Source organism: Chanodichthys erythropterus, chromosome 10 (assembly GCF_024489055.1).
Source record: "Chanodichthys erythropterus isolate Z2021 chromosome 10, ASM2448905v1, whole genome shotgun sequence".
Taxonomy (NCBI): Eukaryota; Metazoa; Chordata; class Actinopteri; order Cypriniformes; family Xenocyprididae; genus Chanodichthys; species Chanodichthys erythropterus.
In genome coordinates, this window is record NC_090230.1 from 24,752,819 (window position 1) to 24,767,380 (window position 14,562).

General features: G+C 39.1%; 3 protein-coding genes across 3 annotated transcripts; 2 read left to right on the forward strand and 1 right to left on the reverse strand.

Moving 5' to 3' along the window:
* Positions 1 to 476: 476 nt before the first annotated feature.
* On the reverse strand, positions 477 to 1,985 carry tma7 (translation machinery associated 7 homolog). The gene is made up of 4 exons (XM_067398848.1): positions 1,886 to 1,985; positions 1,491 to 1,546; positions 1,187 to 1,274; positions 477 to 1,058 (listed from the first exon to the last, which is right to left on the reverse strand). Exons 1-4 carry the CDS (start codon positions 1,899 to 1,901, stop codon positions 1,024 to 1,026), a joined length of 195 nt encoding a protein of 64 aa, XP_067254949.1. The 5' UTR covers positions 1,902 to 1,985; the 3' UTR covers positions 477 to 1,023.
* A 284-nt stretch (positions 1,986 to 2,269) lies between these two features.
* Positions 2,270 to 5,217, forward strand: ccdc51 (coiled-coil domain containing 51). Its single transcript, XM_067398847.1, has 4 exons — positions 2,270 to 2,405; positions 2,871 to 3,235; positions 3,319 to 3,483; positions 4,343 to 5,217. Exons 2-4 carry the CDS (start codon positions 2,915 to 2,917, stop codon positions 5,120 to 5,122), a joined length of 1,266 nt encoding a protein of 421 aa, XP_067254948.1. The 5' UTR covers positions 2,270 to 2,405; positions 2,871 to 2,914; the 3' UTR covers positions 5,123 to 5,217.
* Positions 5,218 to 5,698: 481 nt separating this feature from the next.
* mcm2 (minichromosome maintenance complex component 2) lies at positions 5,699 to 14,316 on the forward strand. The gene is made up of 16 exons (XM_067398849.1): positions 5,699 to 5,740; positions 6,458 to 6,642; positions 7,751 to 7,923; positions 8,197 to 8,469; positions 8,548 to 8,767; positions 8,854 to 9,061; positions 9,536 to 9,670; positions 10,284 to 10,475; positions 10,556 to 10,649; positions 10,742 to 10,992; positions 11,101 to 11,227; positions 11,430 to 11,542; positions 11,626 to 11,868; positions 13,365 to 13,547; positions 13,672 to 13,827; positions 13,929 to 14,316. The coding sequence occupies exons 1-16, from the start codon at positions 5,735 to 5,737 to the stop codon at positions 14,037 to 14,039; spliced, it is 2,670 nt and encodes an 889-aa protein (XP_067254950.1). The 5' UTR covers positions 5,699 to 5,734; the 3' UTR covers positions 14,040 to 14,316.
* Positions 14,317 to 14,562: the final 246 nt, after the last annotated feature.

A 14,562-nucleotide genomic window follows, 5' to 3' on the forward strand; every position in this document is an offset into this window, starting at 1 on the left:
TGGCATATTTACTTGTGAATGTCCACTGAATGTCCAATGTATTGTGATTAACAAGACTATTGAATACGGATGTCTGAATGTGCGAATATAAAACCAACTTTACCCAAGTATCAAATTGGATTGAGAATCATTTGATCTGTTGTATTGTCAACAAAATAAACTACGTTGGCATAATCTTGAGAATGAAAGCTTTTGTTTAATATATATGGCTTGCCAATGTTCATTCAGTCATACATAGCTACTTTTTAGCTGCAGTTAACATTCAATTGCTACTATATGTAAAATGCATTTTAAAGTGGTTTTCTGTGAAAAGTAGAGTCTAAGCTTTGTAATGATACGACCGTAAATGTTTCATCAGGACTATTAAATATAAATATTAAAGGACGCTCATAATTACGTAATTCCGGACTCATTACTGGGCTTGTTACATTAATCACACTTATCATAAAGACATGAGTTATTACTGTGCATTTAACTTGCATAAAGTTTTTTTATTTTTTAAGGACTGTTTCGTATGTTACTAAAACAGATTTAATGTCTTCACAGACACTGAACGTGAGTGATCACTATACAGTAGAGGTGGAACTGAAGAATAAACATAAGCAGCTTAAACATAAACATAATATACGAACACCAGCAAATTAACTAAAAGAAAAGAAACAATAACAAGACATATTGGTTTAGGTTAAACAAAGAAGATGGAAAATTTGGAGACGAAAAGTGTGATTGGACATCTGAATATAAAAATGGATAAGAGTTGTTTACATGAGAAGATAACTTGAAATGTTTGGATATTGTACAATTGTTCTGCCATGTCCTTTGAATGTCATATGAATATGTTTCACAATCAAAGACATTAAAATCTGAAATTTAAATTTACAGTCATTACAAACTTTATTCCTTTAACTTTTTCTTTACAAGAGAAATATAAAGTAACTAAAAAAAATCATTTGACATTGCCATTGTGGACCCAAATCATAAGTTGGTGGTTTGAACAGCAAGCAAATATACACTAAATCATGCTCATTTCTTCCCGGACTTCTTGATTCCACCTCCAGCTAAACAAAGAAGAAACATTTGTTGACTAAATGAACAACTCAAAAGCTTTATAGAAAGATTTTCTACATTAGATTAATACAAAATTGCATTCATATAAGAATGACAAGTGGCTTTATGTGTCTCTTACTTAAAGGTCCTTTCCCAGCAGCCTTGGCTTTCAATTGTTCCAATGCTTTCTGCTCCTCTTTCTGTTTCTGTTTGAAAGCCAAGTCCTCCTGTAGTTTGTAAATAAAACATGGAGTGAGTGTGTGCACTTCAACGGGTCATGAAAATGTACAAACCATTATTATTAAATTTTCAATATTGAACTGGTAGATAATGTTCTGTAGTCATTACTTTACTCTAAAACCAGCTTATCTGTCCACACACCATAATCTCAGTGTTTATGTATTAACACATCAACCGAAACCTTACTGTATGACTGAACTTACATCATCCACCTCCTTTGACTGCTTCTTGGGAGCCTTAAGGGGTTTCTTTTTGCCTCCTGCATAAAGAATAGATAATTTAGACATTTGATACCATAATAACACAAAAAAATAAGCTCAAATTTGGACAAAAATGTATACATTTTAATAAAAAATATAAATTGATTAAAAAAAAATGTATGATTACAATAAAAAAAGGCCTAATATCGATTCATTAAAACGCAATGTCTCAATACAGCTAATGCAGATAGTATCGTTCGTGTGTAAAAAAATATTTTAAAATCTACGTATATAATCTGTGAAGACCTGGAAAGATCGGAAAATGGAGATTTTATTACCTACGACATTTTACACACTCAAACTCTCATGTTTAACGTGTTTATTTAAATTAAATTTACCTTCTCTTCCAGACATGTTGCTCAGATTATTTAGCTAATGCTTTTTTCCGCGCTGTCAGGACCCCTGCAGTTACCCGGATGTAGTGCTCCCTTCGTGTGCCTGAGAGAGAGAGAGAGAGAGGAGAGTCCGATTCAATTTGGCGAATCGGTTCGTGTAACTGAACTGAACTGGTTCAAAACCTCATTTGATTCGTAGTGTTCTCAGATTGTGTTAAGTGTTGTGTTGTTTATTATCCAAATATGCCAGCCTCACAGTTGTGTTTCAAAACGAAATTCTCATGTTTGTTTATGAAATGCAAAATTGCAGTCGAGTGACTTACAAATACGGTGAGAATCGATTCAACTGAATCATTAACAAATTAACCTGTTCAAAAGAGCACCAGCTAGTGCCTGAAAGAAATTCGCTCATGCAGCAGGATGACATTTCAGGAAATTAGACAGATATTTTATGTACTATACAGTCTGTAAACATGAGAAATTTTTGACCCAAGCAGAAACGTGACTGAACGGAGAATCGCTGGTATGCTGCGGTTTGTTGGTTCATATCCTGAAATGAATTCAGTTAGATCTGTAAACATTATTTACCTATTCATTCATTCATTAGCTCGAAAATCAGTTTAAATGTTAGTAAATACAATGTATGTAATAACAGTGTATAACAGCGTCATAGTCACACTGAACATATTTTAGTTGTGTAATGAACTTTTGAATGACCTACCTAGAAACTTTAGCCTATTTGTTGTTACTGACCTCAGAATAGCTTTTTAAAAAGTCTAAGCCAAATCTACCATTCATATTTTATCATTGTTAGCCTGTCTGTTATGTATTTGCTCCAGTGTTTTTGTTTTATCCATACTTGTAGCTTTGTGCAAATGCAAATAAACTCCATTTTTAGGCTAGAAAACATCATTATTTTAAAGGAAGACTGATTCAACCTTGTGGACTATCTCATGAAGTCCATGTATTTATGTTACTATGCTTGCAGGTTATATATTTGACGTGTGGCAGCTCCGCATATGAGGCTCTTCAATGAGGTTTAGAGGGAAAACTGTATTTTCGAGCAGCTATGTCTCCACATGTTTCTACCGACACCAGCTGTCTGTCCCGGTCCAGTGGAACCTCCACAGAACTTATTGCACCCAGCAACAAAGCCCAAAAGAGGAGCCGCATAAAATTATGTCCGTTAAAGACCGCACAGCATCTGCATTAACATTTGCTGGAGAGCTGGGGAAACAGTGGGGCCGAAATTTGGTGAAAACCACAACAGTGACCGTCAACTACTGGTGGGAGCGCTATGAAGAGTTTGTCGGGCTTAATGAAGTCCGAGATGCTCAGTCCAATGTCACAGAGGTAACGTTTGACAAATGACCCACACTATTCGTTCTTGGATTCATTCATATGTCAATTTAATCTGAATTATGTATTGCTATTAGGCCGAAAAGGCCTTCATGATCGCCAGGGGAATCGTCAGAGAAGCTCACACCAGCCTGGAGGCTCTACAAGTTCGGCTGAAGGAAGTGAGGGACCGTTTGGACCGTGTGTCACGTGAAGAGGCACATTATTTAGAGTTAGCCACACTGGAACACAAGCTACTGCAGGTGAGGCACACCTGGTAATGAACATAGATAGATTGCATTATCGCACCTTACCTTTAAAGAATTAGTCCACTTTTAAATCAACTTTTCCTGATAATTTACTCACCCCCATGTAATCCAAGATGTTCATGTCTTTCTTTTAAGGTTTTTGATGAAAACATACCAGGATTTTTCTCCTTATAGTGGACTTTAATGGCCTCCACACGGTTGAAGGTCAAAAGTTTCAGTGCAGCTTCAAAGAGCTTTAAACAATACCAGACGAGGAATAAGGGTCTTATCTAGAGAAACCATCTGTCATTTTCGAAAAAAATACAACTGTATATGCTTTATAAACACAAAATATTGCCTTGAACGTACTTCCTGTTTCCGTATTCTTCAAAAAGCTTACGCTGTATGTCCTACGCCTTCCCTATTCTACTTACAGAAAAAATGCAACAGACGCTGTGTTCGTTTCTGTAGGTACAATAGGAAAGGTGTAGAACATGCAGCGTAAGCGTTTTGAAGAATACGGAAAGCGGAAGTACGCTCAAGGTGATATTTTGTGTTCATAAAGCATATACAGTTGTATTTTTTTCGAAAATGACAGATCGTTTCGCTAGCTCTGACCCTTATTCCTTGTCTGGTATCGTTTAAAGCTCTTTGAAGCTGCACTGAAACTGTAATTTTGACCTTCAACCGTTTGGAGGCCATTGAAGTCCACTATAAGGAGAATAATCCTGGAATGTTTTCATCAAAAACCTTCATTTCTTTTCGACTGACGAAAGAAAGACATGAACATCTTGGATGACATGGGGGTGAGTAAATTATCAGGAAAAGTTCATTTAAAAGTGGACTAATTCTTTAACATTTTTATTGTTTACAGGAAGAACGACGCTTCAGAACGGCCTATGAGAATGCAGAAGAAGGCGAGCGAGAGAAGTTTGCGCTCTTCTCGGCTGCAGTGCGAGCAAGCCACGAGAAAGAAAGGACCAGGGCCGAACGTACCAAAAACTGGTCCGTCATTGGTTCGGTGTTGGGCGCCCTCATTGGGGTGATGGGCTCCACTTACATAAACCGGGTACGTTTGCAAGAACTCAAGAACTTGTTGCTGGAGGCCCAGAAGGGACCGGTGAGTCTTCAAGAAGCGATTAAGGTCCAGGCCAGCATGCACAAATCGCAACAAGACGAACTCAGCAACCTCATCAACTCACTCAGGGCTACTGTGAAAGGCGGCGTAGAAGATGTGAAAACAGTAAAACCAGTGTTCGTCCCACCAGCGGCTGCCGTCATCCCAACTTCTGCATCTAATGTCTCAGAAGAAGCGATTAGAGAGATTCTCCAACACAGCCAAAGAGCCCAAGGGCTCATTGAAAGCCTCAAACCACAGCTGGAGCAGCTGGAGGAGAATATGGGGAAGGTCGGGACGGAGCTACATGCGGTGAAAACGACCTTGCAGTCTCGTCCCTTGGAGAAGCCAGTCATCCAAACCCGAGACACTCAGCTCTTTGTTTGTGATACAGAGGTAGTCGTTCAAGGCCTTGGTCAAACAGAGAAAAGACTGGAGGCGCACATAAACAAAACAAGTCTGTACAATACAGTCCTGACATGTGCTGCGTTTGCTGTGACTGTGCCAGTTCTGTACATAATGTTGAGAGGTACTTGAAAAGTATGCAGACAATGTGCACTTTAGGGGCCAATTAATACACTAGTGAATATTGTAACTAAAGAGTACAGTTGGTTGTGAAAGATTAAATATTGCCAATACTAAGAATCATTGGTTTGTGTACATTTTTTTGTGTTCTTTTTATTCTTTCCTCATACTTCAGAATGTGTTAATTTTAAATGATATAATATCACAAGCCTTTCCACAAAGAAACACCATTTTAGAACATGTAAAAATCTAGTTAGTTTTATTATAAAGTTATAAACTGTGAACTAAATTCCATCTGAGGCTCTTATCTGTCCCTTCACTGTTGATCCAAATGCTTATTTTGATGCAAAATGTCAAGGTTCGCTGTCAGTATGCTTTGTCTATTTTTCCCCCAACAATCCTAACATGTCCTTCCCTTTTCACGCAACGAACCAATGACCGTTCAGATTGGAGCGACGCGGTTGCCACCGGACCAATCACAGTGCTCTGACTCGCTTTCTCAATTCATATTCATAGCCTTTCGCGCGCGCTTTGTGGTCACGTGGACCGTTTCGCGCGAAAACTCAGTCTTCCCGGGAAAAACTAGTCTACAGTCGAGCTGCTGAAGAAGACAGACGTGAGAAGATGGCGGTGAGTGTGTTTCTGTATAAAATCTATGTATATGTAAATATATAGTTTAAATAGTTCATATGTGTTCTTAAAGTATTTGACGTTTTTAAGCGTGTTCACGATTATGTGTAAAACGTGCACGGCACAATGTGATTTAGTATGTCAATAATGCAATTTAATGATTAGATATTCCAATAAACTAAATTTAATATGCAGTCTATAACAAATGTGCATTTACATTTACACAAAGTAGTGATTTTGATTCGAATTTTGTGTGTATAACCATAATTGTCAAATCATTTAGTTTATTAAAAAGCCAAAACACTTTTTTTTTGTTTTTAACTTAACTGGAAAGTTCCTGAATTGACATGTCAATTATATTTGTATATGTCAAATATATTTAATTGAATATTTTAAGCCTGTTGTCTTGTTAAGAGTTAAGTCAGTCTGAAAAAGGCCCCACGTGGGTAAAACTGGTGTCTTTGTTTAACAGTTGTGGTTTCAAGTGAGTGACTGTTCTTGATAGAGCATCAGTTTTTTTTATGTGTTGGCAGATTGACAGGTCTGTTATTTCTGCAGTAATGACTTTGAGTTAGATTCAGTATCATTACAGCAGTCTGATCTAGTTGCACATATGCGCATTTTCCACATGTACACTTTCAGTCTGTCCTTTGACATCAAACTAGTGGAAAGATTTTTGTTTTATAACACTGACTTTTTTTTTTTGCTTCCAAACAGGATTCATCAGAGTCATTTCACATGGCCACCAGCCCCAGTCGTGGCTCTCGGCGGGGTGACCTGACCTCCAGCCCCGGCAGAGACCTGCCTCCATTTGAGGACGAGTCCGAGGGGATTCTGGGAGACAATATTCCTGATGAGGAGGACGGAGATGGAGAGGAGCTGATCGGAGATGGGATGGAGAGGTGAGAGAATGTGCTTCTGATGATTTGCAGATAAACACGGTGATTCTTATAGAAAGAACCTCATGAAACATTTCATCCCAAAATAATAATAAAATATAATTTATAGGCTATCAGTAGAAATTGTGATCCTGGTGCAGCGATATATAAAATTGTAAAATGTTTAGTGACCACTTTATCAAAAGCTATGCTTCCATTAACACATTTTTATATAGAAGTAAATCACTTGGGTAAAGTTGGTTTTATATTCGCACATTCGGACTTCTGATGAATTCAGACTTTCCAATAAATGTGCAATAAATTAATGTTAGCAAATTTTAAGCAGCGACATGATATTGACAACCAACGATTGTCAACTTACAACATTTTTCACAGTCGATCAAAATAGGCAAGTATTGTTTTAATGGCATATTTTCTTGTTAATCACACTACATTGGACATTCAGTGGACATTCACAAGACTATTGAATACGGATGTCCGAATGTGTGAATATAGTAGTAAATCTAGTATAAGAGTAAAATTAGTTAAAGAAGTTTTTTAATCATTTTAAGTTGTTATTAGGTACCATTTAGGTAATTCAAGATTTACACATGTTTTTAATTTAACAGGCAATGTTAATAATCATGAAGTTAGCCTTGCTGCTAAAATGGCATTAAAAAAATAAATATTTGTATGCAAATTTTGGGATATTGCACTAAAAAATGCTGGATGAAAACGGCACAAACAAAAAACTTGCGTAACTTTGTAATTGGTTACTGGTTAGTTCGGTTATCCAATCTTGTCGCACACCATTTTAGTCAATTTGAAATGCCGGTGTGTCATCAGAATTAATTGGTTTATTTCCCTCCCAGAAGCGTCTCACACATTTGCATTCCTTCGCAAGTCATTTATTAATTAGGAAAAAAAAGCTACAGTGGCTTCCCTGATTGCAGCAACTTCCATTTTTATTATTGATACTTTGCATAAATGAACCCGGAAGCGAAAATTGTGTACTCTCAATCACATGGGATGGATTCACAAATGTTTTAAAAGATATATTTACAATTTTCCACACAAGTTAAACTCGCCACTTTGAATGGGGACGTGGTTAACTTGCTGAATTTTTTCACAGAGACTACCGCGCCATCCCAGAACTGGACCGTTATGAAGCGGAGGGTCTGGACGAGGATGAAGATCTCAGTGAACTTTCACCCGGCGCTCGGGCGGAAGCAGAAGCGGCCATGAGACGGCGGGACCGAGAACAGGACCTTGGTCTGGGCCGCATCGGACGCGGACTCCTCTACGGTGGGCGTTTTAGTCATTGTAAAATAGTAACTTGAATTTGCCACAAACCACTGAAGATAAGTTTGTGTAGGGCTGCACATTTTAATTGATCTAAAACCAAAATCGTGATATGGCTTAGTGTGATTTCTCTCATGATTAGTGAAGCGTGACACTGTGTTCATTTACATGTGAGTGCTCATGATCCACTGGTGTTTTCGGCTTCTCGTAGCGGTCCGATTTGAAATTGTGCTTAAACCATAGTCTAACTGCAGCTTATGTTGTTGTGATGTACAGACAGTGAAGACGAGGATGACAAACGGCCCACCAAGAGGCAGCGGACTCTTGCGGAAAGGGCAGCCGATGGCGTGGCGATGGAGGGCGAGGATGAAGAGATGATCGAAAGCATTGAGAACCTGGAGGATATGAAGGGCCACACGGTCAGGGAGTGGGTCTCAATGGCCGCCCCGAGACTTGAGATCTACCACCGCTTCAAGAACTTCCTGCGCACACATGTGGATGAGCACGGACACAACGTCTTCAAAGAGCGCATCAGCGACATGTGCAAAGGTGGGTGGTGGATGGTCATCTGGAAAAACCCTATTATGTAATCCAGATGTTTGACTTGATACTTTGCGATCTCTTCAGAAAATAAGGAGAGTTTGCTGGTGAACTACGAAGAGTTGGCGTCTAGGGAGCATGTGCTGGCGTATTTTTTGCCAGAGGCTCCCGCTGAGATGCTGAAGATCTTCGACGAAGCTGCGAAAGAGGTGGTGCTGGCCATGTACCCCAAATACGACCGAATCGCACATGAAATCCACGTCCGTATCGGCAACCTGCCACTGGTGGAAGAACTTCGATCGCTCAGGTACGATTAACTCCACTTCATTTAAGGTTGTAGTACACTTGTTTTCAGAAATATCTTATATAAATATGTATATGTATTTTTTGCAGGCAGCTTCATCTGAACCAGTTGATCCGCACCAGCGGGGTCGTGACCAGCTGCACTGGAGTTCTGCCGCAGCTCGGTATGGTGAAATACAACTGTAATAAGTGTAACTTCATCTTGGGTCCGTTCTTCCAGTCCCAGAACCAGGAGGTGAAGCCGGGCTCCTGTCCGGAGTGTCAGTCGCTCGGTCCCTTCGAGATAAACATGGAGCAGGTGTGTAAGGAGGAGGATTCTGTGCCAAATTTCCCATAAAGATGAGATGTAATTGGGTGGATGTCATCAAACAAAATTATCTAGGCCATATTTAACAAAATTAGACATAGCATTTGTTTCTTTAGTTATTTAGTGTCACAAGAACATGTTTTGTTTTTTTTTTAACCTTTTTCATGAGGTTCATCCACATTTAAGTTATTTCACCTGGTCCAAATTTAGTGGTTGGTTAATAAAAAAACTTACTATTTTTAGTATAGTTTTACTTTTTTATAGTTATTCAATAATAAGCTAATATATTAAAACATATATATATGAAATAAAATGCTTTGCCCAAGATTCATGCTCCTCTTTTTTTGTAAGTGTGTTGACAATGAGACCAGCAGTAATCTCAATTTTGCCAGTTGTTGCCATAGCAGCAGGAAGCAGCTGTTTATTTTTTCTTCTCATGTTAACTGACGTTCTTGCATTTAACAGACCGTGTATCAGAACTACCAGCGAATCACCATTCAGGAGAGTCCAGGGAAAGTGGCGGCAGGCCGCCTGCCTCGCTCCAAAGACGCCATCTTGCTGGCTGACTTGGTGGACACCTGCAAACCTGGAGATGAGATTGTGAGTCAGCAGACCCTGATGACTGCAATATTTATCAAATCCTCTTTAATAAAAGAGCTGAACTCCAACAGTTCTTCACTGCCACTAGAGACAGATTTGTGGCATAAAATGAAACATGATGCTGTTAAATTTGGACTTTTATTAAAACTGCACAATATTGAACTATATTTAACCTTTTTAGACATTTAACGACTTGATTTGTGTCTTAAAATATAAATAAAACACTAAATTATATTAAAACTGCGCAATATTGAACAAAATTCAATTGACTATGTAAATAAAACATGCACCCAAATATTTTAATTCGGACCTGATTTGAATTTAAATTAGCTTTATACTTTATTTATATCACTATAGTAATAATTGAGTAAAACACGTCTCTGAATGTGTATTTACATATTTTATTTCACTATAACGTTCACTTTAACATTCTAAATAATACTTCAATATATATTTAAATGAAATGTTTTATATAATGTAAATTTTATGGATGATACTGAACTCTTTTTGCCATGTAAATAGCCATGATGCTAACATGGTGTAAAAACTTAATAAACAAACATCAATATATATTTAAATAAAATAAACCCTTCAAAATGCATTATTTTTGCAGGAGCTCACAGGAATCTACCACAACAACTATGACGGCTCTCTCAACATGGCTAACGGCTTCCCCGTCTTCGCCACCGTAATCCTGGCCAATCACATTGCCCGTAAGGATGAGGGCGTGGCCGTGGCGGAACTCACCGATGAAGACATCAAAGCCATCATGGCTCTGTCCAAAGACGAGCGCATCGGAGAACGGGTGCGTGATGGTCACGCATCAGTTTGAGATTTCTAATTTTTTAAAGTTATTCCAGACTAAGCTTAATTTTCCTCATACAGATTTTCGCAAGTATCGGTCCTTCCATCTATGGGCACGAGGACATTAAACGCGGTCTGGCGCTTGCTCTGTTTGGTGGAGAAGCCAAGAATCCAGGTATCTCATGCACCTTTCACAACTGTTAACTTGCATTTACATATATATTCTAGCAGATGAAAATAACAAGTAATTAATTTGTCTCTCAACAGGCGGGAAGCACAAGGTGCGTGGCGATATTAACGTTCTCCTGTGTGGAGATCCAGGCACAGCCAAGTCCCAGTTCCTAAAGTACGTAGAAAAGGTTGCGAGCCGGGCGGTTTTCACTACAGGGCAGGGCGCATCCGCCGTGGGTCTGACTGCTTACGTGCAACGGCATCCCGTGAGTCGAGAGTGGACGCTAGAGGCGGGAGCTCTGGTGTTGGCGGACCGAGGAGTCTGTCTCATTGACGAGTTTGATAAGGTGCGATTTTTGCGAAGTTTGTAGGTTTAAAGAGGTTTTTGATGCACTGTTCCACCAATAACAATGTTTTGTGGTGAATACCCAAGTGAACTTGAGTGTGCTCTTTAGATGAACGATCAGGACCGGACCAGCATCCATGAGGCCATGGAGCAGCAGAGCATCTCCATTTCTAAAGCTGGGATCGTCACATCGCTGCAGGCTCGCTGCACTGTCATCGCTGCCGCCAATCCTATCGGTGCGTTCTGGGACTTATGACGCAACTGTTTAATGAAAGTCTAAATGAGGGTCATAACTTCAATTTGGCCATCGGCACTTTGAGTCGTATGTTAATCTATAGCGCAGTCAGGTTCTAAATGACTTCCTGCTGGGCTATAAACGCTGCAGCAGTGTTTTGGCAGCATTCATTTTTCTTATGAAACCTTTCCTTCTTTTAAAAGGTGGGCGCTACGACCCGTCTCTCACGTTCTCAGAAAACGTGGACCTGACGGAGCCCATCATTTCTCGATTTGACGTTCTGTGCGTCGTAAGAGACACCGTCGACCCTGTGCAGGTTAGTTTGTTGACGCCAAAGCACTGACAAACACTCGCCCAAACTTTGCCAATTGCATTACCCATAATTCTCTTTGTGTGTAGGATGAAATGCTGGCTCGCTTTGTGGTGGGTAGCCACATCAAACATCACCCAAGCAACAAAGAAGGGGGTGTGGCTGGTCTAGAGGAAGTGTTGCTGCCAAACACCTCCGATGCCCCGCCCATTCCTCAGGAGCTGCTCAGGAAGTACATAATGTACGCGAAAGAGCGAGTGCGACCGAAACTCAATCAGATGGACCAGGACAAGGTGGCCCGAATTTACAGCGACCTTCGAAAAGAGTCTATGGTGAGAGTTGCTCTTGAGGTTGAAGATGTTGTTTTACTAGGGCTGCACGATTATTCAAAATAAAACCAAAATGAAATTTCAATATGGCTTCAATAGTGTGATATAGTTATATAAATATATGCTCTCCATGTTTAAGATTGAATCGCAGCACTGTTTTTAAACGTGAATAGTATATATATATTTTATTTTAGAGTGAAGTTTTTTTGTTTGTTTTTTTTTTGTTTATTATTATTATTATTTTATAGCATATTGATAATCACAAAATGCAAAGGTGCAATATGTAAGATTTTTGCAGTAAAATATCCAAATATCCAAAACCACTAGGCCAGTGTTATATATTTTGTTCACTTGAATACTTACAATATCCCAAATGTTTCCAACTATTTGTAAATCGTGAGAAAATTGCAATTTTACCCAAGTCTCCGGGACATGTGAGGAGTCGCCTGTCAATTGTGTCATATCCGCGTTACCCTCGGTTTCCAGTTTCATTTTTTGTAGAAACCATGGAAACACCAAAGACGCTTTAATATTTACATGTTTTAATGTACAAGGGAACAACTGTTTTGATATATTTATAGACAGAAAACTAATTATTGTTATATAGCTCAACACGTGTTTAGTCTTATTGTTTAAATCTAATTTTTTTTTGCTCTTTTGTTTTTGCGAGTACCATGCTTTACCATGCCTCAAGAGAAAAACACTATTTTGTCAAGTAGCTAACATAGCATAATCAGATGCAGCTTTATTTTTAGTAACAGTAATACAGCATTTTCTCCATCATACAATACATTTTAAAATGAATTGCATGCCATTTATCAACACAATCATCCAGCATTTAATATGATATTGTAAAATTGATCTATCTTACTGCAGTGTGTAACAGTGTCTCACAGCAGCCGCCGAGCGAACGCACAGAGTAACGTTATAACATCATTTTCAACACTCTCAAATGTATCTAATATGATAAACAGAGCTGTGTTACCTCATACTCATGACCGGAAAAGCGGACGCGGCGCCGGCAACTGTTTTTATCAGGAAAAATTGTCATTTTAAAATGCCTCCATTGTCAAAATCCACACTTCAATGCAAAAAATTGCGCACATCTGTTTGTGCTACAGCTGGGACAATGCGTCTATTCTCGATACAAAGATTCTGGAGCGAATCTGTTATTTTCCGATATATCGCGATTCTCTCTCAAATCGATTGTGATCTTTTTAACAGCAGGTGGTGCTACATGGGCTATTTACATTAATCTTGAATCATAAAAGCACTCTGAGTAGAGGTGCAAGTATATTTACGCTCTCCAGCACTCTTCTTCATGAGCATTTGAGTATGCAGTTTGAAAACTAAAAATTAGCCGAGTGTGTTAATACTAAGCTCAGTATTGGTTTGAGAGAGAAAATATCAGAATCGATCCAGAATCATTGAATCGAGAATCGATGTATTGTTCCAGCCCTAGTTTGTACTTCTCAGTTTAATAATTAGTTTTTTTGCAGGCTACGGGAAGTATCCCGATCACCGTGCGTCACATAGAGTCTATGATCCGCATGGCTGAGGCTCACGCCCGCATGCACCTGCGGGACTACGTGCTGGAGGACGACGTGAACATGGCCATCCGTGTCATGCTGGAAAGCTTCATTGACACGCAGAAGTTCAGCGTGATGAGGAGCATGCGGAAGGTGAGCGAGCTGATTGTACCGATCCGGGACCAGATTTCCATTTGCAGTGAATCTGCAAGTCATGCGATTCCAAAGATTCGGCCTTAAATTGGTAACCGAAGTTGCATTTATCACATTTCCACAGACGTTCGCACGGTATCTGGCCTTCAGGCGAGACAACAACGAGCTGTTGCTATTCATCTTGAAGCAGCTGATTTCTGAGCAAGTGGCATATCAGCGCAATCGTTACGGAGCCCAACAGGACAACATCGAGATTCCAGAGAAGGACCTGGTGGACAAGGTAACTAACAGATGCGTTTGAATAAAAATGTCCCCTTAAGCACTGAATTAGTCATTTGTGAGTTTTAGTTGTAAGTCTTTTTTTTTTTTTTTTGTCCTCAGGCCCGGCAGATTAACATCCACAGCCTGTCTGCATTTTACGACAGTGACCTGTTCCGCTCTAACAAATTCTCCCACGATGCCAAGAAAAAGCTCATCGTTCAGCAGTTCTAGGCAATCCTCCTGGATTTAGTCACAAGGAGTTGTGTAGAATCTCCCGGACTTGTATATAATTATGTCATGGTTGTTGGACCAGCCGTTACACAGTCCATTCATGAACTTGTTACCATAGTCATTACGGTTGTAATGATCTTCTTGGCTCATGTGGTTTATTGGCTGCATGTGACATCTTGAATTTTCCCTGTTGTCAAATTATTTGAATGTTGTAAAAATGGAAGAAAAAAAAAACTTTTGTACTGTTTGTTTTGAATAATAAACTTGAATTGTGTATGTAATGCACCGTTTGTATAAATTATTCTAGTGTAATCTGTTTGCTGCCAGGAAATGTAGTCAAATAAAACACGCTAGTATACATTTCTGAAGTACAGTTTACTAAACTACAATTCTGCCAAGAAAGAAATAAAAAGGTTATTGTGACCTCACATTTCTGACTTTTTTTCACAATTGTGAGTTTATATCTTGCAATACAGACTGACTCGCAATTGCAAGTTTTTATCTCTCAATTCTGAGAGTCAGA

Excerpts from the sequence above, each read along its gene's own strand:
- tma7 (XM_067398848.1), bottom strand. Across the intron at positions 1,275-1,490 it reads AGTCAAAGGAGGTGGATGAT|GAGGACTTGGCTTTCAAACA; the intron begins GTAAGTTCAGTC and ends TACAAACTACAG. Across the intron at positions 1,059-1,186 it reads TGCTGGGAAAGGACCTTTAA|CTGGAGGTGGAATCAAGAAG; the intron begins GTAAGAGACACA and ends TTCTTTGTTTAG.
- ccdc51 (XM_067398847.1), top strand. The coding sequence starts at position 2,915 with ATGAGGTTTAGAGGGAAAACTGTATTTTCGAGCAGCTATGTCTCCACA. Across the intron at positions 3,236-3,318 it reads CTCAGTCCAATGTCACAGAG|GCCGAAAAGGCCTTCATGAT; the intron begins GTAACGTTTGAC and ends TATTGCTATTAG. Across the intron at positions 3,484-4,342 it reads TGGAACACAAGCTACTGCAG|GAAGAACGACGCTTCAGAAC; the intron begins GTGAGGCACACC and ends TATTGTTTACAG.
- mcm2 (XM_067398849.1), top strand. Across the intron at positions 8,470-8,547 it reads CATCAGCGACATGTGCAAAG|AAAATAAGGAGAGTTTGCTG; the intron begins GTGGGTGGTGGA and ends CGATCTCTTCAG. Across the intron at positions 10,476-10,555 it reads ACGAGCGCATCGGAGAACGG|ATTTTCGCAAGTATCGGTCC; the intron begins GTGCGTGATGGT and ends TTCCTCATACAG.